Here is a 23,594-nt window from a genome sequence, read left to right as displayed (position 1 = left end):
CGTATTTTCAACTTGCAATGGGTTTATCAGGGTGTAGCCTCATTTTAAGTTGAGGAGTATCTGTGTCTGAACTCTTACATTCCTTTTGAATATCCACTGAGGCACAATTCTATTAACAGCCAAGGCACTCACAATCACATAATTAACTTTGCTAGTTTTAAAATGTCCACTTTATTCCATATAACACTTAACCAGATATCATTTACATCTGAGGAAGAGATGGCCCATGAGACTGATCTATAGTAAAACACTCTAAGAAATGCAGTCCAATTTTATACATTTCCAGGCATCCCTAGACAAGTGTGTCACAATGCACAATGTGGAAATATAGGTATCACTACTACATTTTACATAAAAGGGAAGTATCAATAAACTTTAGAAAGTAGTAAATTCACCTGTCCCTTAAAATATGGGTATGCAATTGTTACAAAGCCATAGTAAATGGTTTATAAAATGTACTTTTATTTTATGTTACTCTGCTGTTACATAGGGCATAACATTTTCACAAGGCTTTTTTGGGACTACAGTCAATGATTAGCAACACACAATAGTGGTCCAACTCTCTAAATAACAATCACTAGACAAACTGGACACCCTCTCACATGTGCACAAATCTGCATGGAAAAGTACTAAAGTTTTAGACTTGGACTTGTGTACTTTATTTCCCCTTTCTAGTGTATTAAGAAATGACATGCACTTTAATTTGCCAAAAGCAATGCTTGTATTCTGGCAGCAACATGCTACTTCTATCACATAGTAAAGTGAATACCAGAACTACAAAGGCAGGAGGTGTAAGTGATTTTTTATTGGGAGGGGAGGTTGGCAACTTAAACAGCAGCAAATAAAGAGTGAATAACGAAACTCCCTGTTGCCACAGATACACAAGACCTCCGTATGTGATACAGGAGCCATTTCAATTTGTGACCCCTAGACAGAGATGGCAAGTGCTTTTCCATTCAATCTAATACTTCCGGATTCCTACTAAAAAGGAATACATTAAGAGCATGGAAAAGTTGCTTATTGAAAGGAAACCCCCGAAGAGTAAGGGAGGGAATGTAGAAATTAAGAAGTTATGTGGAATACTCTTTAAATTGTAATTAACTACATTTTCTTATTTTCACAGTAATACAAAACACAGTCACTTGCAGAACTGGTTCAGATTACTTAAATACCAGATACATTTTTAGTCCTCTACATAAGTGTTTGGGAGTTACTTATGTTTATATGAAATGAAGCTATTAATACTTTTCTACAGCAGTACTGCACACCAGGAAGGCCAAGACAAACACAAATCAAGGAATGAAGTTTTCCCAAAGCTGCAGTGTGAAAAGACTATAAACAGTTGATTCCATACACACGAATGGGTTTCTTTGCTATAGGAAATCCAAGTGGAATAAGGAATGGAGATGTGTAAAAAGGTTTCTTGAAGGAAAGAAGGATGACACCCTGTATGGATTTAGTTTTCAGCCCCTTCTGCCGCATCACATTCTTCTCCTGCACTGTCTGATGTCCAAAGCTAGAAAAAGAAGAATCATATTAAGTTACTATTTCTAGATTAGGCAATTACACTAAGTACTATTGTTATATCAAAATTAACTACACGAGTAGTAAATTCCTCAAACAATGGAGATCTTGACTAAGACTGAAGTTCTCTCTCAAAACCCCAAAGACCATCACCTTCCCGAAGTACATCCTTGCAGACCTTTCACTATGCACTTACAAAATGACATACATACTTATACCACTGGAGCATGGTTTTATAGCTTCCTTTTTATTTAAAAAGCATTTGGCCAGGCACAGTGGCTCACGCCTGTAATCTCAGCACGTAGGGAGGCCGAGATGAAAAGATCGCATGAGGCCAGGAGTTCAACAGCCTGGACAGCATAGCAAGATCCCATGTCTACAAAAAATTTCAAAAACAAAATTGGCCAGGTACGGGGTGGTGTGTGCCTATAGTCCTAACTACTCAGGAGGCTGAGGCAGGAGGACTGCTTGAATCCAGGAGGTTGAGGCTGCAGTGATCCATGATTATGACACTGCACTCCAGCCTAGGCAACAGGGTGAGATCCTGTCTCAAAAAAAAAAAAAAAGAAAGAAAGAAACTTTTTAAAAAAGGCACTCTACTTTCAGAATAAGCAAAGTGATAGTCTCTATTCCCAGCAGCCCAATGCTCTTCTTGAAAGCACTACTGCATTATTATTATGGACTAATAAAGCAAAACATTTTCACAGGGAGGAAAAAGCCACAATCATGGTTAACAATTTTCAAGTGTGTGAAGGGCTAAACTATAGGAAAAGCAGACTTACTTTGTGTTTCTCCAAGAATTAAATAGAAGTGGGTGATGGAAGCTACAGGGAAGCAATGTGTGCATGTATAGACAGGGTTCTTGAATTAGACAGAATGTTAAAACTAAGTGGATCTTCCAGGATCTCTCTGATTTTAGGATAGAAAGATGAAGTGAAGAAGAGAAGTCAGTATTAATTGACTATAATTGCACTTTATTAGACCAACAGCAAGACATTAGTGTTAATTTCAGAAAAGCCAGAATCTTACATAATCCTTAGATTATTAAGATACTAAATAAAAACAAACAAAACAAAATCCCCCAAAGACCTGTCTCCATAATAGAGATAACAAAACAAAACCGATTAAAAGATAGTTAGCTCCAAGGTATACATCTAGGAAGAGGTATAACTGCCTAATTTGCTCTTCCTCTGTAGAACTATTTGCTGATCATCTTCCATTGTCCCCTCACAACCACAGGCACTTCTCATGGCTAGAAATGCAGGGTCTTCGTTCCCCTTTCAGTGGATTCATAATTACCCTATTCAGCAAAATTGAATAGACATGGTGGTAATATTTAAAAAATCCTATCTAGTAAATGATAAAGCACCAAACTAGGGGGCTGGGAGGACGAGATCTATATTAAAAGATTTGTTCCCTTCTTTTTCCTTCTGTGAAGTCTAAGATTTTACCTATCAAATTTACTTGAACCTACAAAAGAATGTTAAAGTAAAGCTTAAGCTGTACTTTTTCTTGATTACTTCCTTTATCAATTGCCTATCTAAGAAGCAGGGAGAAAAAGACAAACAAAACAGAAGCTTTTGCCTAGAAGCAGAGAAGGAGTAAGTTTAGGTATAGGTTTACTCCCTAAATGCTTGTAGAACATCACGCACAATTCACAAAGTAAACTTTTATTAGAACAAGGTACTTCCTGTGATTTTAAGAAAGCCTAGATACTTAGATAGTCCCTAACTGGCTATAGCTGATTTGCCCCAAAATATTGAAACTTGATAAGCTCTTTATTAACATAATTTATCAACATCTTCATCCCAATGAAATAGTAATATTAATATTGAGTTCCTATCATGTTAGAACCTTCTCAGGAAGGACTGATAAAATGTCTATTCAACTTGAAAACCTGCCTACAAAATAATGTTCATCCCATAAAATACTAACACGTATCTCATACTTTCAGCTCTTATGTATCTTCCCTAAAAGACACGAAGTCCAAAATAAAATATAAATACTTTTGTTTCTGAAAAGAAAATAAAATTAAAAGAGTAAACAACTCACTGTTAGGTTGTCTCTAAGCAACTGCATGATGAGGGTGCTGTCTTTGTATGAGTCTTCATTCAGTGTATCAAGCTCAGCAATGGCCTCATCAAAAGCCTGATAAATATTAATATCCATGGTAAAATATGTGCATTGACAAAAACTGGTTATTCTACAATTACAAACCATTTTTACAAAATAAGTGAACACCCACCTTGTGTTCTACCATCAACAAACTCAACAGAACCATTCTCTCACACTCCCAGTTTAAGAACTTACGAGTATGACTGGAATTTTATAAAACTATACATTTAGTAAACAAGCATGTCTCGGTTCTTTCACAGGACAACGGAACAGCGGCAATGCTTAACAGACTTCTTTCCAGTTAAGTAGTACTTATCTCTACAGGGTCCTCTTTATTCTCTCGTTTTGAGCCACTCTGAGGAATGTGGCTGATGCACAGCTATTCTAGTAACCAAACCTGGCAGGCATGACTTTCTAATCTTTTGTTTCCTTCTTAACATCATTTATCCTTCTTTGATTACTCTGCTCAGTATGCTCTGTAGGCACATCACTGCCTATAATCATAGGGTAGAGTAAGGTGTCAGGGGTAGGAGTAGGTAATCATGATGGGAAGAAAAAGAGGAGATTTCAAAATAAATATAGTAGAAATCATCCCTGGGTATCCAAGTAAAATACCTATAAATTAACATACCTGGTATCTCAAATAACTGTAGCTAAAGTAGGTATTTCCTGGACACACATCTTACCGTTTTAGCCAGCGTGCAGGCAAGCTCTGGGTTATTAAGAATCTCATAGTAAAATACAGAAAAGTTAAGAGCAAGCCCCAGGCGGATTGGGTGTGTGGGTTGCATCTCTTTCTTGCTTATATCAAATGCCTCTTGGTAAGCTCCTTGGGAATTATCTATCGTTTCTGTGAAGAGCAAAAAATAAGAAGTGCAATATTAAAAATAACCATCCAGTACACAGTACATTAACAACTTGAACATATGCTACTAGCTCTCGGTAGAACCAAGATTTTTTCTCTGTATGGGTCTTTTAAAATCATGGTAGCTAACAAAAAACATTATCGTGGCCAGGCGCGGTGGCTCACGCCTATAATCCCAGCACTTTGGGAGGCCAAGGTGGATGGATCACTTGAGATCAGGAGTTCAAGACCAGTCTAGCCAACATGGCGAAACCCCATCTCTACTAAAAAATACAAACATTAGCCAGGCGTGATGGCGGGCATCTGTAATCCCAGCTACTCAGGAGGCTGAGGCATGAGAATCGCTTGAACCTGGGAGGCGGAGGTTGCAGTGAGCCGACATCACACCACTGCACGCCAGCTTGGGCGACAGAACGATACTCTGTCTCAAAAACAAACAAACAAAAACAATATTGTGTACTGGGTATTTAAGAACTTGTTTATGGCCAGGTGCAGTGGCTCATATGCCTCTAATCCCAACACTTTGGGAAGGTGAGGCAGGGGGATCACTTGAACCTGAAGAGTTCAAGACCAGCCTGGGCAACACAGGGAGATCTTATCCCTGTCTCTACAAAAAATAATAATAATAAAAAATAGCTAGGCATGGTAGTGCGTGCCTGTAGCTCTAGCTACTTGGGAGGCTGAGGTGGGAGGACCCCTTGAGCCCAGGAGGTTGAAGCTGCAGTGAGCCAAGATCATGCTGCTGCACTCCCAACCTGGGTGACAGTTTGTCTCAAACAAACAAACAAAACAAAAAACCAGTTTAGAATGTTGCTTACATATAAACAGCTTAATGGAAAAAAACATGAGACATTATAGTAAATCAGACTTTTTTCCATATCTAGGCTAAAACTACTTTCTTATTTTATGTCTTTTAATTCTATTACTTGGAAATGCAGCAATTAAAAATAATTTGACTGGAAGGGGCGCAGTGGCTCACGCCTGTAATCCTAACACTTTGGGAGGCTGAGGCAGGCAGATCACCTGAGGTTGGAGGTACAAGACCAGCCTTACCAACATGGAGAAACCCCGTCTCTACTAATAATACAAAAATTAGATGGGAGTGGTGATGCATGCCTGTAATCCCAGCTACTTGGGAGGCTACGCACGAGCCTCACTTGAACCCGGGAGGCGGAGCTTACGGTGAGCCAAGATCGCGCCATTGCACTTCAACCTGGGCAACAAGAGCAAAACTCCATTCAAAATTAATAATAATAATAATAATTTGACTGGAATACCCTTTCCCTAAATAATGTAAACTTCACAAAGATCATCAACACCAAAATCTCTATTTTTCTGATTTGGAGAAACACTGATTCTTAGTATCAAGTGGTATTATTTGAAAGGCAATATAAAAGTTTCAATACATAGGACAAAATCTGCTCTGAGCAGAGTTTGATTACTAGCCTAATTAAAATGTTACTCTCCCTTCAAAAAATGTTCAGTATTACCAACACTAATCTGATTATATTCATGTTTTGAAAAGGGTAGTTTTCTGTATGAAGCCACTGGCCTATTACAGCTTTAGAGATACTGACGTAAGAGAATTAAGCTATCCCTTTATGACCTGAATTATGTTCATTTTCCTTCCTCTGAAATGGCACATTTATTGATCTAATCCCTGACTGGTACAGCCCGCATGCAATAAGAAGTTCTTGCAGCTTGGCAAATTAGGAAGCACCAGTGTCTCTGCAATTAGGCTATAAAGACAGCCTATCTACGAATCGCAGACTATCAGAATGTACACAGGACTACGTGTGAGACCTGAAAGTGCCAATGAGCTCCTAAGGGTTAAATCAGGTTAAAGCTACAGCTATGTCTCCATCTCCCAAATACTTTGGCTTTCTGATACTTAAATGTACAGTTCTGTGCCAGTATCATGTCCAATTCTGCTTATCTTCATGGCAACAGAAATTACACATCAGTAACAGAATAAGTAAGTTTAGTATATAGATTTTGTTATAGCAAGGTATAACAGTTTCTCAGGTACAAGTTCTCTTTATATATTCAGTTACACTGATATTTAGGATGGCAAAACTCTCATTTTCAGATCATAGTAACTATTTGTAGGGGTATATCTTTGTAGACAGGGCAAAATTAAGAACAAAACAACAAACTTACTGGAAAAAATAAGGACTGATACTTCTAATACCCAGAACTTGATAAATCTGGTAGCAAGCACATACACTAAATTTAATGAGATCTATCTTATATTCAGCTGCCAGTATCCCAAGAGACATTCACTGCAAATAAATTCACTTCACTTTTTTATTATCAAGTTAGGCAATTTGGTCACTTTTTCTCATATCCATGTTTTCTATGATAGTCTAGGTTAAAAAAAAAAAAGATATTTAATACTAAAATCTATTTTTATGACCACTACTTGATTAATCAACAGTTCCTGTATATTCAACCTTCTCAAGTAAAACCTAACCATGAGTCATTCAAACTTACTGTGAAGTCGGAACAAGTTATACACCAGCAATAACACACTCATTTCACCTCTCCTCAGAAATCTGATTATATGTAATTAGCAGTCAATGTTATGACCCCTTAAAATAGACGATAATGAATACGACAAACAGCAAAAAGCACAACAACCTGTTTCCACGTTCTGTATGTAATTTCCAGTGATCTAAAGTTTTAAGGCATAATAGAAAGGCCATGTCAAATGCAGAATCACTCATAAAGTTTACATAAAAAACTCTGGAGCTAAAAATATGGTGAACCAAAATTCTAAAAAGCATAAAAGATTAATCCTGTTTTAAATAATACCATATGGGACTACAGAGTTCACAGATGAGCTTAATTTTTTTAAAGAGCATGTGATGTAAATTTATAATCCAATTTTCATTTTTGAGAACATAAGGTAATACTAATTTTCTTGACATACGTTCAATTATTAAGTCGCAAAGAGCCTGAAGACTACGTATACTGTCATAGTGTCCCATTTATCCCCATTTCTTTTTTTCATATTCTACTTTTGCCCATATAACAAATAAACTTACGTTTTCGATCATCACCACATGCAACTTCAGCAAGGTACCGGAAGTAATCACCCTTCATTTTCAGATAGAAGACCTTACTCTCTGGATTAGTTGCATTGGCTATTAAATATTTATCCAACAATTCCTGAAATAAATAAGACAGAACATTAGGCACTAAACTTCTGCCTACTGTGCATTATCATTAAATGATAAAACTTCTGCCTAGCGGGCATTTCAATCATTTACTGCTACAGTAATACTATACCATACCAGCCTGGACTTGAAGCATGTTCTTAGAGCAGGGGTTAGGTTGTTGCCACTAGTTGCCCTGGGAGGCTTTAAATGATGTAGCCTATAGTTTCTAATAGTAAGGCTAGATTCTAGATTACACCAAACATTGTAATTTGAAACAGCCTATCTGTTCACTCATCCATTCATTCAACATTTACTCATACCTGCTAGGTGCTATAACGGATGTAGAGAAGACTTAAAATCAGGCCCCTGCCCTCAAGAAGCTCACAGTCTGTAAGTACACCAACTACATACCAAGAACTAAGAAAGATGTGAATACGGTGCTAAGGAAGCACACAGATGGAGTAGCTCTGCTGGAGATGGCCTCCAGTTAAGACAGGCTTCCGAGGGAAAGAGTATTTGAGGCGTGAAGAAGGAAAAGTAGAAATGCACCAAACAGAAAACAGGGATGTGCACTCATTTTAGGGACGGGAAACAAAATGTTTAAAACATCAAGTACGAGGGAGAATAGTGCTACTCAGTGCCCTCTGCAGTCAAGTATCCATCTAAAATGAGGTAAATACAGGAATCGAGAGTAAGACGTTTAGAAACTTGCACAGCAATTTCAAAGAATAATTTTAGGTCTATGAAATCTAATTATTTTTTTAAAAAAGTTCTTGAGTATGTCTTTTGTCCCTAATTTCATACAAAGAAATTTTCACTTCTAGTACATGGTATGCTATGCCTTGGAGTATAAAAAGTCACAAAAGACAAATATGATAGAAATCTTCTAGATTCAATTTTTCTTGATGCTAGGTCATCCATTTAAAAACCTTTTTAGAGCCGGGCGCGGTGGCTCACAGCTGTAATCCCAGCACTTTGGGATGCCAAGGCAGGCAGATAACAAGGTCAGGAGTTTGAGACCAGCCTGGCCAACATAATGAAACCCCGTCTCTACTAAAAATACAAAAAATTAGCCAAGCGTGATGGTGGGCACCTGTAATCCCAGCTACTCAGGAGGCTGAGGCAGGAGAATTGCTTGAACCTGGCAGGTGGAGGTTGCAGTGAGCCGAGATCATGCTACTGCACTGCAGCCCGGGTGACAGTGCGGACTCCATCTCAAAAAACAAAAACAAAAACAAAAAAAGCTTTTTTGTATTAAATATTACAAAGCAAAATGAAATTCTCATAAAAATGTTAAGATACTAATACCTACTTCATTGGTTTGTTTTGAGAATAAAACCAATAACAGATGTCAAAGCCTGGAATAGTGTCACATGTTAAGTGCTCAGTAAATGTTAGCTAGTATCAGCCTAGGTACACAGTTTGAAAAGCACTGCTATAGGAAAAGTGAAACTAGTGAATGTTTTAAAGCAGGGAAGAGAGAAGATCCTTTTTACATTTTGGAAAAATAACCACAGATACGCTTAGTTAACATTATATAAAAATACCATCCATGATACCAAGTTGGCAAGTCTGGAGAATTAACAAGTAAGGTTGAGTCAAATTCACATAACTGCTAAAGAAAAGGAAGGCTGTTTATAAATTTAAAAATATACAATTCTAACCAAGAACTTTCTTCTTGTTTAGCTGACTAAAAGTGGTCTAACAAAATGCAATCACTGCATCCATGTCTTTTTTTTTTTTTTTTGAGACAAAGTCTCACTCTGTTGCCCAGGCTAGAGTGCAGTGGTGATTCTCAAATGATTCTCCTGCCTCAGCCTCCCAAGCAGCTGGGACTACAGGCGCACACCACCACGCCCAGCTTACTTTTGTATTTTTAGTAGAGACAGGGTTTCACCATGTTGACCAGGCTGGTCTCAAACTCCTGACCTCAAGTGATCTGCCCACCTCGGCCTCCCAAAGTACTGGGATTACAGGCGTGAGCCACTGCGCCTGGCCCATAAGTTATTTTTAAAGAAAATAAACAGAGGCTGCGTACAACAGTTCACACCTACCATCCAAGCACTCTGGGAAGTAGAGGCGGAGGCAAGAGGATTGCCTGAGAGCCCAGGAGTTTGAGACCAGCCTGGGCAACATAATGGGACCCTGTCTCTACAAAGAATTTTTAAAAAATTAGGTGTGGTGGCATACACCTGTAATCCCAGCTACTTGGAAGGCTGAGGCAGAAGGAAGGCTTAAGCCCCGGGGGTGGAGGCTGCAGTGAGCCATGACCGTGCCACTGCATTCCAGCCTGGGAGACAGAGCAAAAGAGACCCTGTCTGTCTCTAAAAGAAAAAAACCAGAAAAACATTAAAAATCCTTTAATTGAAAAAATATTTTAAATAGATAAAAATATAAATATATATATATATATACTTTTTTTAAGGGCCTGAGGTCAGAGGAAGTTAAAACACACACACACACACACACGCGCGTGCACAAAAAATTAGTATAAAATTATGTATCGAAGTCTCAGAAGTTTATGCATTATAAAAGTCATGAGTATCAAAATTGTGGCTCAAGTTGGAAAGTTGCTGAGCCAGGAGTGTGGCAAAAGAGGTCATTAGGGCCACACCCAAACTAAAGGCAACTGTGACAAGTGCTGCTCCAGTATCACTACACTCTTAACTGTAAAAACAACAGACAAATCAGATTTTCAGAATTTATTGTGCTCAACATCACCAATATAATTTTAATAGTTATTTAATAAACTGAGACACTCGAATCTTAAAAAATTATATTACTTTAACTTTTTCCTCTATTACCATTTTCATGTATTAGGGATGACTTTCAATTTAAAAACTATTTTTATGAACTGAATTTAGGGTTGTGGTGGAAGGAGGGGGGTAGGAGGCAATAGTGAGATAGTCACAAAAAAAGTTCTAGATCTCAAACTGACTCAGTCATTGGTATCTTTAAATGAGTGGATTCTGAGAAGTAGTATCAAAGAAGGCAAACATAGTATTTATACCGAGAGAAATACCACCTCTGCCTGTACCCACACCAAGGAACTCTAATGTAAAGTAAGATGCCTCTCACTTTTCTTGTTCCTCCAAGTGAGTCAGTCAGTTACAATGAAATTCCACAGGATCTCCGAAAAGATGCCAGCTCTGGTGAAGATATTATTTATAGTCACAAAAAAAGCTACTCAGTACCTTTAAGACCTAGTGCTCTGTTAACTGTGGTAGATTTGTAAGAGCAGGGGCTGAGAAAAGTCTGACTAAAACAATGGCTTAGGGTGAGGAGTAGGGAAGAGAGAAATTTCCATTCTAGCACTAGTCTCTCCTGAGTCACTCATGCTAGATGTGTGGGTGTTCTCAAGGACTGTGGACAAAGGGCCTTCCAAGGATTCAGAAAGCTGCCAGCTACTGCATTCATTACAACACAGCCACTGATGAGCTAACCTCTCCTTTCTAAAATTATTAACTTTGACTACTAGTTTGCGTATAGCCATTACGTATGATTTACAGTGTTGGGCTTTTACAAAGTGACTTGGGCATTACTTCCATCCTGGAGTTTCAGCCAGGTATCGTGGTTCTTTGTCAGATGCCACTAGCTCTCTGTGAAGGAAACAACAGGTACAGAATAGTTTCGTCTTTCCATATACTATCAGTAGTAAAGATGTATACTTTAGCTCAACTAAAAGACATAATGGATTCTGCTTCATGTCTTTCCCAAATAATCAAGTCTGTAACTGTATTATCAATACCAAATATTATTAATACCAGATAGAATATAGCCTATAAATGTATAATATTTTAAAATTATTGTAAAAAACACAGATCAGAGACCAAAAACCCCAAACTGACACATAACTCCCTGAAAGTCTTTCCCAGAAGTCAGGAGGGAGGGCCAGGTGCTGTGACTCATGCCTGTTATCCCAGCACTTTGGGAGGCCGAGATGGGTGGATCACTTGAGGTCAGGAGTTCGAGACCAGCCTGACCAACATGGTGAAACCCCATTTCTACTAAAAATACAAAATTAGCCGGGTGTGGTGACACATGCCTGTAATCCCAGCTATTTGGGAGGCTGACACAGGAGAACTGCTTGAACCCGGGAGGCAGAAGTTCCAGTGAGCTGAGATATTGCACTCCAGCCTGGGCAACAAGAGCAAAATTCCATCTCAAAAAAAAAAAAGTCACCAGAAGGGAGTATGGTTAGATGTTCCCCCACTGATTTCTTCTGTACATTATTCTCATCAATTAAGCAGGAGCTCCCCCATGTAAACTCGTTAGCAAATTTTATTATCTTGGGAGTTTTGGTGGGCTAAGACTGGAGGTCCCTCTGGTGCTGACAGTGTTACTTGACTGAGGGTAAAATGTGGATGGTAGTGTGTTCCTTTTTGAGAATTTGAAAACTAAGAGGTCAATGTACTACCCACAATAAAAGATGAACTAGTAATTTGGAACACTCTAGACCAAAGAAACAAGGAAAGTGAAAGGAAAGAATGTTAAGTTATTACAGAGGTTGCTTTAGGAAATGCTAAAGGAACTCAGAATAAGTTTAATCTTAGAAAAATAGGATGGGAACAATAATAGACTATAACACAAAAGCTATAAAGAATAATATAAGAAATGAAACTGTTGAGAAATAATATTAATGCAAATTTAGAACAGTAACTATTCCTCCTTTCCCCCACCCCCATATCTCAGGAAAAAAAGGCTTCCAGAAGAACAACAAAACCCCCATACGATCTTCAAGAGTTAACTATTGTATAAAACAATCCTACTGTCACTTCAACCACTTTTTCAAAATAATTTATTTGGTTTCAGTGGCAAAATTCTGTAACACTCAACAAATTAATCTTTTAATTCTAAATTCATTTATAAGCGATTTCCATTTTACAGAGTAAATAAGCTACTCTATTTAAGAAACAGTAGGTAACTATTATGAAGAGCCTTAAAATACACGCAAAATAACAGGAAGCAAAAAAATGTTCTAAGAAGTTTCATTTTCCTAATAGTTTACTGAGGTTCATTAGCAAACACACTATTAACATGCTGAATCTCTAACTTTAGGATACACATATCAGTCATTATTTCTATATTATCAGTTAACCAGCATATTAACAGACCCTAAAGTGGAGCATTTCTAAGAAAGATAAGGCCAAATCTAAGCTAGAGATTTTTTTTTTCCCCCTTGAGACCGAGTCTCACTCTGCCAACCCAGACTGAAGCGCAGTGGCTCAATCTCAGCTCACCTGCACCCTTCGCCTCCCGGTTCAAGCGATTCTTTGGCCTCAGCCTCCCCAAGTAACTGGGATAGGGTTTCACCATGGCTGGTCTCGAACTCCTGACATCAAGGGATCCGCCCTCTTCAGTCTCCCAGTGCTAGGATTACAGGCCTGAGCCACGGTGCCCAGCTTACAGATTTAATCAGTAAAACAATAAAGGGACAGAGTAACTCTGTGTTATGTATCAGAATATATGAGTTTTAGAAATTAGATTGTAATTTGTGGAACTAACTTTTATACTATCGTTAGCTCTATAATCTCGTAGGAAATCACACCTCCTCAAGTGTCTGTCTCTGTAACTATGTGATAAGACTATTATGGTCTAAAGGTCTCTGGTCTCAGAAACTACCATTTTATGACTATACCTGCTAGAATTAAATCTCATAAAGGATTTGTTGCCTTAACCAAGGAGGCAGTGAATCACCTAAGACTTAATCCAAGTTGATCATATAACATCAATTCATCTATGGAAATATGTTCGATCATTAATAAAATGAATGCATTAAACAGTCAAGTGTCCTTGTGTTATTTTAAAATGTTACTCTAAGAATTGTTGGGCCAGATACAGTGGCTCACGCCTATAATGCCAGCACTTTGGGAGGCCGGGTGGGCTGATCACGAGGTCAGGAGTTCGAGACCAGCCTGGCCAACATGGTGAAACCCTGTCACTACTAAAAATACAAAAATTAGCCAGGCGTGGTGGCAGGCACCTGTAATCCCAGCTACTCGGGAGGCTGAGGCAGGAGAATCGCTTGAAACTGAAAGGCAGAGGGTTGCAGTGAGACAAGATCACCTGCCTGGGCAAAAGAGAGAAACTCTGTCTCAAAAAAAAAAAAAAAAAGAAAAAGAAAAAAAAATTGTTAGGACTTAGAATCCAAGAATGATGAATCAACCCCATTCTGGTGCCCATGTTAAGTTCATTTTCAAAAAAATGAAGTATGGAATGAAGTAAAAATATTCAGAGATAGAAGCAAACCTTTTTTTTTTTTTTGAGACAGAGTTTCACTCTTGTTGCCCAGGCTGGAGTGCAATGGCGCGATCTCGCCCAGCCTGGAGTGCAATGGCATGATCTCGGCTCACCGCAACCTCTGCCTCCCAGGTTCAAGCAATTCTCCTGCCTCAGCCTCCCGAGTAACTGGGACTACAGGCATGCACCACCATGCCTGGCTAATTTTTTTTTTTTTTTTTTAGTAGAGACAAGGTTTCTCCATGTTGGTCAGGCTGGTCTCAAATTCCTGACTTCAGGTGGTCCACCTGCCTTGGCCTCCCAATGTTGGGATTACAGGCATGAGCCACTGCACCCAGCCAGAAGCAAACCTTATAACCAATGCGACTGATCCTATATGCTGTGGGATTTAGCGGACACCACACAGAAGACATCAGTCAAACTCAAGTTGCAAAGCCTAATCAGATCCTTACATCCTTGTATCCACAAGGTTAAAATTTTTCATTTAATCCTATACCAAATTCCAAACCTCTACAACCACATTTTAACAATGAGGTATATTGGAGGAGTAAAGTGACCATGTGACCTGGCTGCCCAGGACCATTCCAGTTTAAGCCCACTGTCCTAGCAGACAGATCTCATTTTATTGTCTTTTGCTCTACTGCTCTTTTGCAGACACTGTGGTGTGTTTTTGTTGTTTTAACCAACTGAAGGTTTGTAGCAACACTGAATCAAGCATGTCTATCAGAGCCAATTTCCACCAGCGTGTGCTCAACTTCATGTCTCTGTGGCACATTTTGGTAATTCTCCCAATATTTCAAACTTTTTATGATTATTTTATCTGCTATGGCAATCTGTGATCTGTGGTCATTAATGTTACTACTGTAATTGTTTTGGGGTACCAGAATGCATGCCCACATAAGATGGTAAACTTAATCGATATATGCTGTGTCTGTTCTGACTGCTCCAACAATGGGGTGCTCCCAATCTCTTCTATCTCCTCTGGCTTACCTATTCCCTGAGACACAAAAATATTAAAATTAGACCAATTAATAACCCTACAATGGCCTTTAATTAAGTGTTCAAGTGAAAAGATGAGTTACATGTCTCTTACTTACAAAAGCTAGAAATAATTAAACTTAGTGAGGAAGGCATGTTGAAAGCCAAGACAAGCTAAAGCTGGGCCTCTTGTACCAAACAGCAATGTCGTAAGTGCAAAGAAAGAGTTCTTTAAGGAAATTAAAAGTGCTACCCCAGTGAACACAAAAATGATAAGAAAGCAAAACAGACTTATTGATGATATGGAGAAAACTTTATGTGGTCTGGATAGAAGCTGAGGCCAGCCACAACATCCCTTTAAATCAAAGCCTAATCCAGAGCAAGGCCTTAATTCTCTTCAATTCAGTGAAGGCTGAGAGAAGTAAGGAAGCTGCATAAGAAAAATGTGAAGCTAGGAGGAGAGGTTGATTCATGAGGTTGACCGAAAGAAGCCACCTCCAGAACATAAAAGTACAAGCTGAAGGTACAAGTGCTAATGTAGAGCTGCAGTAAGTTATCCAGAAGATCTAGCTAATATCACTGATGAATGAAGATGGCTACACAAAATACCATATTTCCAATGTAGAGGAAACAGCCTCATACCAGAAGATGCCATCAAGGACTTTCATAGGAGGTCAGTATCTGGCTTTAAAGCTTTAAAGGAAGGCTGACTCTTCAGAGCTAACTGCAGCTGGTGACTTTAAGATGAAGCCAATGCTCATTTAGCATTCCAAAAATCCTAGGGTCCTTAAGAATTATGCTAAATCTACTTTGCCTGCACTCTACAAATGGAACAACCAACCAAGCCTGGATGACGGCATCTGTTTACAAAGTGCTTCACTGAATATTTTAAGTCCATTGTTGAGACCTACTGCTCAGAAAAAAAAGATTCCTTTCAAATTATAATTGCTCATTGACAATGCAGCACCTGTTTACCAAAGAGCTCTGAGGGAGATGTACAAGATTAATGCTGTTTTCATGCCTGCTAACATAAAACAACATCCATTCTGCAGCCCATAGATCAAGGAGTAATTTCAACTTTCAAGTGGAATTATTTAAGAAATACATTTTGTAAGGCCATAGCTGTCACAGACAGTGGTTCTTCTGACAGATCTGGGAAAATAAACTGAAAACCACCTAGAAAGGATTCACCATTCTAGATGCCATTAAGAACATTTGTGATTCATGGGACGAAGTCAAAATATTAACGTTAACAAGAGTTTGGAAGAAGCTGATTTCTACTCTCATGAATGACTTTGAGGACTTTAAGATTTCAGTGGAAATCTTCCACCTGCAGATGTGGTAGAAACAGGAAGAGAAATACTAGAATTAGAAATTGAGCCTGAAGATGTGACTGAATTGCTGCAAACTCATGTTAAAACTTGAACAGATGAGAACTTGCTTCTCATGGATGAGCAAAGAAAGTGGTTTCTTGAGAAGGATCTACTTCTGGTGAAGATGCCATTAACACTGTTGAAATGACAACAAAGGACTGAAAACACTGCATAAACTTAGTTGATAGAGCAGTGGCAGGGTTTGAGAGGATTGCCTCTGATTTTGAAAGAAATTCTATTCTAGCTGAGATGGCATCAAACAGCATCACATGCTATAGAAAAATCGTTTGAGGGCTGGGCGTGGTGACTCACGCCTATAATCCCAGCACTTGAGAGGCCCAAACAGGTGGATCACCTGAGGTCAGGAGTTCAAGACCAGCCTGACCAACATGGAGAAACCCCATCTCTACTAAAAATACAAAATTAGTTGGGTGTGGTGGTGCATGCCTGTAATCCCAGCTACTTGGGAGGCTAAGGAAGGAGAATTGATTGAACCCGGGAGGCAGAGGTTCTGGTGAGCCGAGGTCGCGCCATTGCACTCCAGCCTGGGCAACAAGAGCGAAACTCTTGTCTCAAAAAAAAAGAAAAAATAAAAATCTTTTGTGAAAGGAAGCACAAACTGATGCAGCAAACTTTACTGTTGTCTTATTTTAAGCAATTGCCACGGCCACCCCCAACCAGTCAGCAACCATCAACACGGAGGCAAGACCCTCCATCAGCAAAAAGATAAGGACTTCTAAAGGCTTAGATGATCGATTTCTTGGCAATTAAGTATTTTCTATTTAAGGTACATACACTGGTTTTTAGACAAAATGCTATTGTGCACTTAACAGACTACAGTATAGTGTAAGCGTGACTTTTATACACTGTAGGGAACCAAAAATTTCTGTGACTTGCTTTATTGAGATAATTCACTCAATTGTGGTGGTCTACAACCAAATCTGCAATTATTAATGCTATTTCTTTTCATTCTTAGAAATATCCCACTTTGGAAGACATTGTGTGGTCAACCTGTAGATAAGACATTAATATTATAATTCAGGCCGGTCATGGTGGCTCAAGCCTGTAATCCCAGCACTTTGGGAAGCCATGGTGGGTGGATCACCTGAAGTCAAGGGTTTGAGACCAGCCTGGCCAACATGGTGAAACCCCGTCTCTACTAATAATACAAAAATTAGCTGGGTGTGGTGGCGCACGCCTGTAATCCCAGCTACTCGGGAAGCTGAGGCAGAATTGCTTGAACCCAGGAGGCGGAGGTTGCAGTGAGCAGTGAGCCAGGATTGCACCACTGCATTCCAGCCTGGACAACAAGAGTGAAACTCCACCTCAAAAAAACAAACAAACAAAAAATATTATAATTCAAAATTATTACTTCAATACTTAAAAGGTAAAAAATGAATCATCCTGGTGTACCATTTAACATTCATATAAAAGGTAATAAAACTTCCTTAGGCATGCACTGAGAATCACACACGTGATGCCATCCATAACTAAGAGCAGTTCTTAAGATTGTTTTCATTTTTTTGAGACAGAGTCTCACTCTGTCACCCAGGTTGGAGTGCAGTGGTGTGATCTTAGCTCATTGCAACCTCTGCCTCCCGGGTTCAAGCGATTCTCCGGCCTCAGCCTCCTGTGTAGCTGGGATTACAGGCACCCACCACCTTGCTCGGCTAATTTTTTTTTTGTATTTTTAGCAGACGGGGTTTTGCTGTGTTGGCCAGGGTGGTCTCGATCTCCTGACCTCAGGTGATTTGCCAGCCTCGGCCTCCCAAAGTGCTGGGATTACAGGCATGAGCCACCACGCCTGGCTGGTTCTTAAGATTATTAAAAACAAAAAGTTGTCTATATATCAAATGAACAGATACTAATTCAGACAACGAACCATAATATTAACCTTAGTAATGCCAAAAAATAAAGCAACTTTAGTAATGATACATTAGAGCTTTTAATTTTTAAATATCCTGTCCCTCCTCCTCTATTCAATTATCCTTTAATATAATAACTCCTGGCCAGGTGTGGTGGCTCATGCCTAAAATTCCGGCACTTTGGGAGGCCAAGGAATGAGGATCACTTGTAGCCAGGAGTTCCAGATTAGTTTGGGCAGCTAAGCATGATCTTGTCTCTACCAAAAATTAAAAAATTGGCCAGGCATGGTGCCTCATGCCTGTAAGTCCCAGCTACTTAGGAGGGTTGTTTGTACCCAGATGTTCAAGGCTGCAGTGACCTATGAGCACACCACTGCACTCCAGCCTGGGTGACAGAGCAAGACCCTGCCTCAATAAATAAATAAATAAAAATAAGTCCTTTAGTAATATCTTATGCCTCCTTAACTAAGTTAAAATGAAACTAGTAGCTAATAATACACCTACGCACATTTTTTTTTTTTAAAATAGCTACTCCTGAGTAGCTAGGAGTACAGGTGAGTCCCACCACCCAGCTGTCTCGCCCAGCCTGGAACGGAGTGCAGTGCAGTGATCACAGCTTACTGCATCCTTGAACTCCTGGACTCAAGGGATCCTCCCACCTTAGCCCTACTATAGGCACAGGCTACCATGCCCAGCTAATTGTTTTTATATTTTGGAGAGACAGGGTCTCATCATCTTGCCCAGACTGGTAACTCCTGGGCTCAAGTGGTCCTCCTGCCTCAGCCTCCCAAAATGCTGGGATTACAGGTGTGAACCACCATGCCTAATTTAAAAAAAAAAAAAAAAAAAAAAAAAATATATATATATATATATATATATAGTAGGGACACAGTCTTGCTATGTTGCCTAGGCCGGTCTTGAACTTCTGGCCTCAAGTGATCCTCCTGCTTCGGCCTCCCCAAGTGCTGAACTTACAGGCATGAGCCACCTCACCTGACTGAGGAACACTTTTAAAATGTACATTTATCTCCTAAGGTATAAGGAACAAAGTAATTTTTAATAAAACAGTATTTTCAATAGGTAGACATTCATATAGCTAAAGTATAAACACAATGTAGTCAGATATCTGCCTCTGAGAATCAACAACAACAAACAACCTTCAAATACAGACTTACAATCTGTTCAAATATCATGAATGGCCTGAGCAGTCAAGTTACAGGCAAAACAAAGTACAATTCTCCCTTGAATTTTTTTTTTTTTTTGAGCTGGAGTCTCGCTCTGTTGCCCAGGCTGAAGTGCAGTGACACGATCTCAGCTCACTGCAACCCCAACTTCCCAGGTTCAAGCAATTCTTGAGCCTCAGCCTCCCGAGTAGCTGGGATTACAGGCACGCATAACCATGCCTGGCTAATTTTTGTAATTTTTTTTAGAAGAGACGGGGTTTCTCCATGTTGGCCAGGCTGGTCTCAAACTCCTGACCTCAGATGATCCTCCTGCCTCAGCCTCCCAAAGTGCTGGGATTACGGGCATGAGCCACCATGCCTGGCTTTCCTTGATTTTCACACAGTAGATGCATTCCTGGTTAATTCTGTATGTTATTAAAACCATAAAATAGGCGAGGCATGGTGGCTCACACCTGGTAATCCCAACACTTCGGGAGGCTGAGGCAGGTGGATCATTCGCGGTCAGGAGTTCGAGAGCAGCCTGGCTAGCATGGTGAAACCCCCCTCTATTAAAAATACTAAAAAACTAGCTGGGTGTGGTGGTGTACACCTGTAATCCCAGCTACTTGGGAGGCTGAGGCAAGGGACTCTCTTTAACCCAGGAGGAGGAGGTCACAGTGAGCTGAGATCACGCCACTGCACTCCAGCCTGGACGACAGAGTGACACTCCATCTCAACAACAACAAAATCCATAAACTAAAACTTTGTCTTTAAATGTAAAGCCAAATTAGGCTTTGGCCTCAGATAGCTCCTCTAAGTTTTTTACCTAACTGAAAGAACAGCTGGACAATTCCTTACACAGGCCTGGGCTCCTATGTGTTAAAGGATGTGTAGCACCACTGACCTCTGTCGAAAGTCAGTGCTACCCTCCCCACCTGAGCAGAAACACTGAGAGAACGGGTATATACAAGTGCTATGGGAGCTCAAAATAAAAAATAATTATTTAATTATGGAGTTAGAAGAATTTTTCTTAAGGTAACGAGAGACAGAAAATACAGGGGAAAAAGGTATTCCAAGGCGAAGATGGGCATTTGAAAAGGTTTATCTGCACTAAGATGTAGAAAGTCACTGAAGGTGGTAATCTTTATAAAAGAAAGAAATTTCAATCACAAAGAGAACTAAAGACACCAATATTTCACAGTATTCACTATGAATTATATTTGACTGACTCAGGGGAATAAGCACTGGGCCAGTAATTTGGTTTTAGAGTATGAGTTTAGATCAAGTTCCTCAGTTTCATCTCCTCTTCTACAAAACACATTTGACCCTTGAACACAGGTTTGAACTTTATGGGTCCACTTTTCTACGGAATTTTTCCAGTCAGGCCTCCCTATCAGCAGGTTCTACAACCACAACCAAACATGGATCACAAACACAGTATTAAGGAGACGCAAAATCTGCATATAAGGAGGGCCGGCTTTTTGAACCCACAGGTTCCAGAGGGCTGAAGAAGGAACTTGCGTATGTGTGGATTTCAGTATTCAAGGAGGTGCTGAAACCAATTCCCCTCAGATACAGAGCGATGGTTATAATAAAAAAAATTCTCCAGTTTTAAGAATCTACAGTAATTCTGAAGCACTAAATCAAAACGGCAAACTCTTAAGCAGATGAACTCAATAAAAATGTTTTCTCAGTTATTTTTCATTCACAAAATGTAGCACAGTGTCTATCACACAGTAGGACTCATTATTTGTCAAATGAACATCAGCCATGGCCTGGCAACATGTTGAAATGGATGCAACAGAAGTGGAATTTCATACAGAATACTACTTTGAAATGATACGTGAATTATTTTATTTATTTTGATCAAAGTCATAATGTGTAATAGGTTAAGACTACTCAAAAATTCCTAAGAAAAAATGAGTTTCCCCATTCTGTTCTCTTTTTTTTTTTTTTTTTTTTGAGACAGGGTCTCACTATGTTGCTCATGCTAGAATACAGTGGCATCATCAACTTCTAGGCTCGAGTAATCCTCCCACCTCAGCCTCCCAAGTAGCTGGGACCACAGGCGCATACCACCACATCTGGCTAATTTTTGTATTTTTTTGTAGAGATGGGGTTTTGCCATTTTACCCAGGCTGGTAACTCCTGAGCTCAAGTGATCCTCCCACGTCAGCCTCTCAAAGTGCTGGGATTACAGGCATGAGGCCACCACACCTCTGCTCTGTTTCTAAGCTCCTTCAGGGAATACTTTTTAAAAAAAATCCTCACTTGATATGTCCAATTCTTGCCCCCTGCCCAAGGCAGCCATCATTTACTAGTTTCTTGTACATTCTTTTTGTTGTTGTTGTTTTGTTTTTGAGACAGGGTCTCAATGCATCGCCCATGCTGGAGTGCAGTGGCGCGATCTCGGCTCACTGCAACCTCTGCTTCCCGGGTTCAGGCAATTCTCCCACTTCAGCCTCCCCAGTAGCTGGGACTACAGGTGTGCACCACCATGACCGGCTAATTTTTTTTTTTTTTTTTGGTAGAGGAGGGTTTTCACCATGTTGGCCAGGCTGGTCTCCAACTCCTGACTCAAGTGATCTGCCCGCTGTGGCCTCCCAAAATGCTGCGATTACAGGCTTGAGCCACCGCGCCCAGCCTCTTGTACATTCTTTTAAGGATTCAAAACATTTTGTAAGTTCCCCTCTCCCTCATGTTAGCACACTACACATTATTCTACACCTTAGCTTTTCCATTTAGTAAGCGCTCTAATTCCATGTCCATATATTTAATAGCTGCCTCATTCTATTTATAACACTATATGTACAGTATTCTACTGTATGGGCACCCTAATTATTTATTTAGCTTCCTCTGAGGAACACTTAAGTTGCTTCCAATCTTGGTATTTCCAACTATGCACCAAATGTACACTTGATCCACAAGATAAATTGTTAAAGTGTCCTTCCTGGAGTTAATTTCAATTTATACTCCCACTAGCAATGCATAAATGTTCCCATTTCTCAACATCTTTCTGAACCCAGTGTGTAACAAACTTTAAACACCTTTTCCGGCCAGGCTTGGTGGCTCATGCCTGTAATCCCAGCACTTTGGGAGGCCAAGGCAGGCAGATTGCCTGAGCTCAGGAGTTTGTGACCAGCCTGGGCAACACGGTGAAACCCCGTCTCTACTAAAATACAAAAAAAAAAAACAAAAACAAAACAAAACAAAAAAAACCCACAAAACCTTTTCCAATCTAATGGGTGAAAAATACCTTACTACAGTTTTATTAGCATTTTTCCTTATCATAAATGCAGGTGAACATCTCTCTGTGTGTGTGTGTGTGTATATTTTTTGAGACGGAGTCTCGCTCTGTTGCCCAGCCTGGAGTGCAGTGGTGTGATATCGGCTCACTGCAACCTCCGCCACTCAGGTTCACGCCATTATCCTGCCTCAGCCTCCTGAGTAGCTGGGATCACAGGCACATGCCGCCACACTGGGCTAATTTCTGTATTTTTACTAGAGAAGGGGTTTCACCATGTTGGTGAGTGTATATCCTTTGCCCTTTTCCTAATGAGTTTTTCCTTACTGCTTTGTAGGAACTCTATATACTAATTAGTTCATTTTTTAGCTGTCTCTCAGATGAAACTATATGTAAACAGCCTGTCTGGCAACACAACTGCATTTAATATTTTTCTTTTTTTTTTGAGACAGAGTCTCGCTCTGTCGCCCAGGCTGCAGTGCAGTGGCATAATCTTGGCTCACTGCAACCTCCACCTCCTGGGTTCAAGCGATTCTCCCGCCTCAGCCTCCCAAGTAGCTGGGATTACACGTGCGCGACACCATACCCGGCTAATTTTTGTATTTTAGTAGAGATGGGGTTTCACCATGTTGGTCATGCTGGTCTCGAACTCCTGACCTGTGATCTGCCCATCTAGGCCTTCCAAAGTGCTGGGATTACAGGCGTGAGCCACACACCTGGCCTAATATTTTTCTATTACTTTTCTTTTTCTTTTTTTTTTTTTGAGACAGAGTTTTGCTCTGTTGCCCAGGCTGGAGTGCAGTGGTGCGATCTCGGCTCACTGCAACATCCACCTCCCAGGTTCAAGTGATTCTCCCGCCTCAGCCTCTCGAGTAGCTGGGACTAACAGGCACATGCCACCATGCCCAGCTAATTTTTTTTTTTTTTTTTTTGTATTTTTAGTAGACTGAATTTCACCATGCTGGCTAGGCTAATCTCGAACTCCTGACCTCGTGATCCACCCCCCTCGGCTTCCCAAAGTGCTAGGATTACAGGCGTGAGCCATCGTACCTGGCATTTTTCTGTT

The 23,594-nt window shown here is 39.9% G+C and overlaps 1 protein-coding gene across 1 annotated transcript in view; it reads right to left on the bottom strand.

Moving 5' to 3' along the window:
* Positions 1-152: 152 nt before the first annotated feature.
* The window catches only part of YWHAQ (tyrosine 3-monooxygenase/tryptophan 5-monooxygenase activation protein theta), a 47,568-nt gene continuing 24,126 nt past the window's right edge, over positions 153-23,594 (bottom strand). Inside the window, exons 3-6 of the mRNA XM_004028819.5 lie at positions 7,552-7,675; positions 4,326-4,489; positions 3,577-3,672; positions 153-1,516 (exon numbers count right to left, since the gene is read on the bottom strand). Of these exons, the coding sequence (XP_004028868.1) occupies positions 1,457-1,516; positions 3,577-3,672; positions 4,326-4,489; positions 7,552-7,675 (444 nt within the window). The 3' untranslated portion in view covers positions 153-1,456. The remainder of the gene's footprint in view (positions 1,517-3,576; positions 3,673-4,325; positions 4,490-7,551; positions 7,676-23,594) is intronic.

The sequence above is a fragment of the Gorilla gorilla genome, chromosome 12, assembly GCF_029281585.2.
Source record: "Gorilla gorilla gorilla isolate KB3781 chromosome 12, NHGRI_mGorGor1-v2.1_pri, whole genome shotgun sequence".
NCBI classification, from domain to species: domain Eukaryota; kingdom Metazoa; phylum Chordata; class Mammalia; order Primates; family Hominidae; genus Gorilla; species Gorilla gorilla.
The sequence above is the reverse complement of the archived record's forward strand: the minus strand, read 5'-3'. Positions and strand labels throughout refer to the sequence as shown.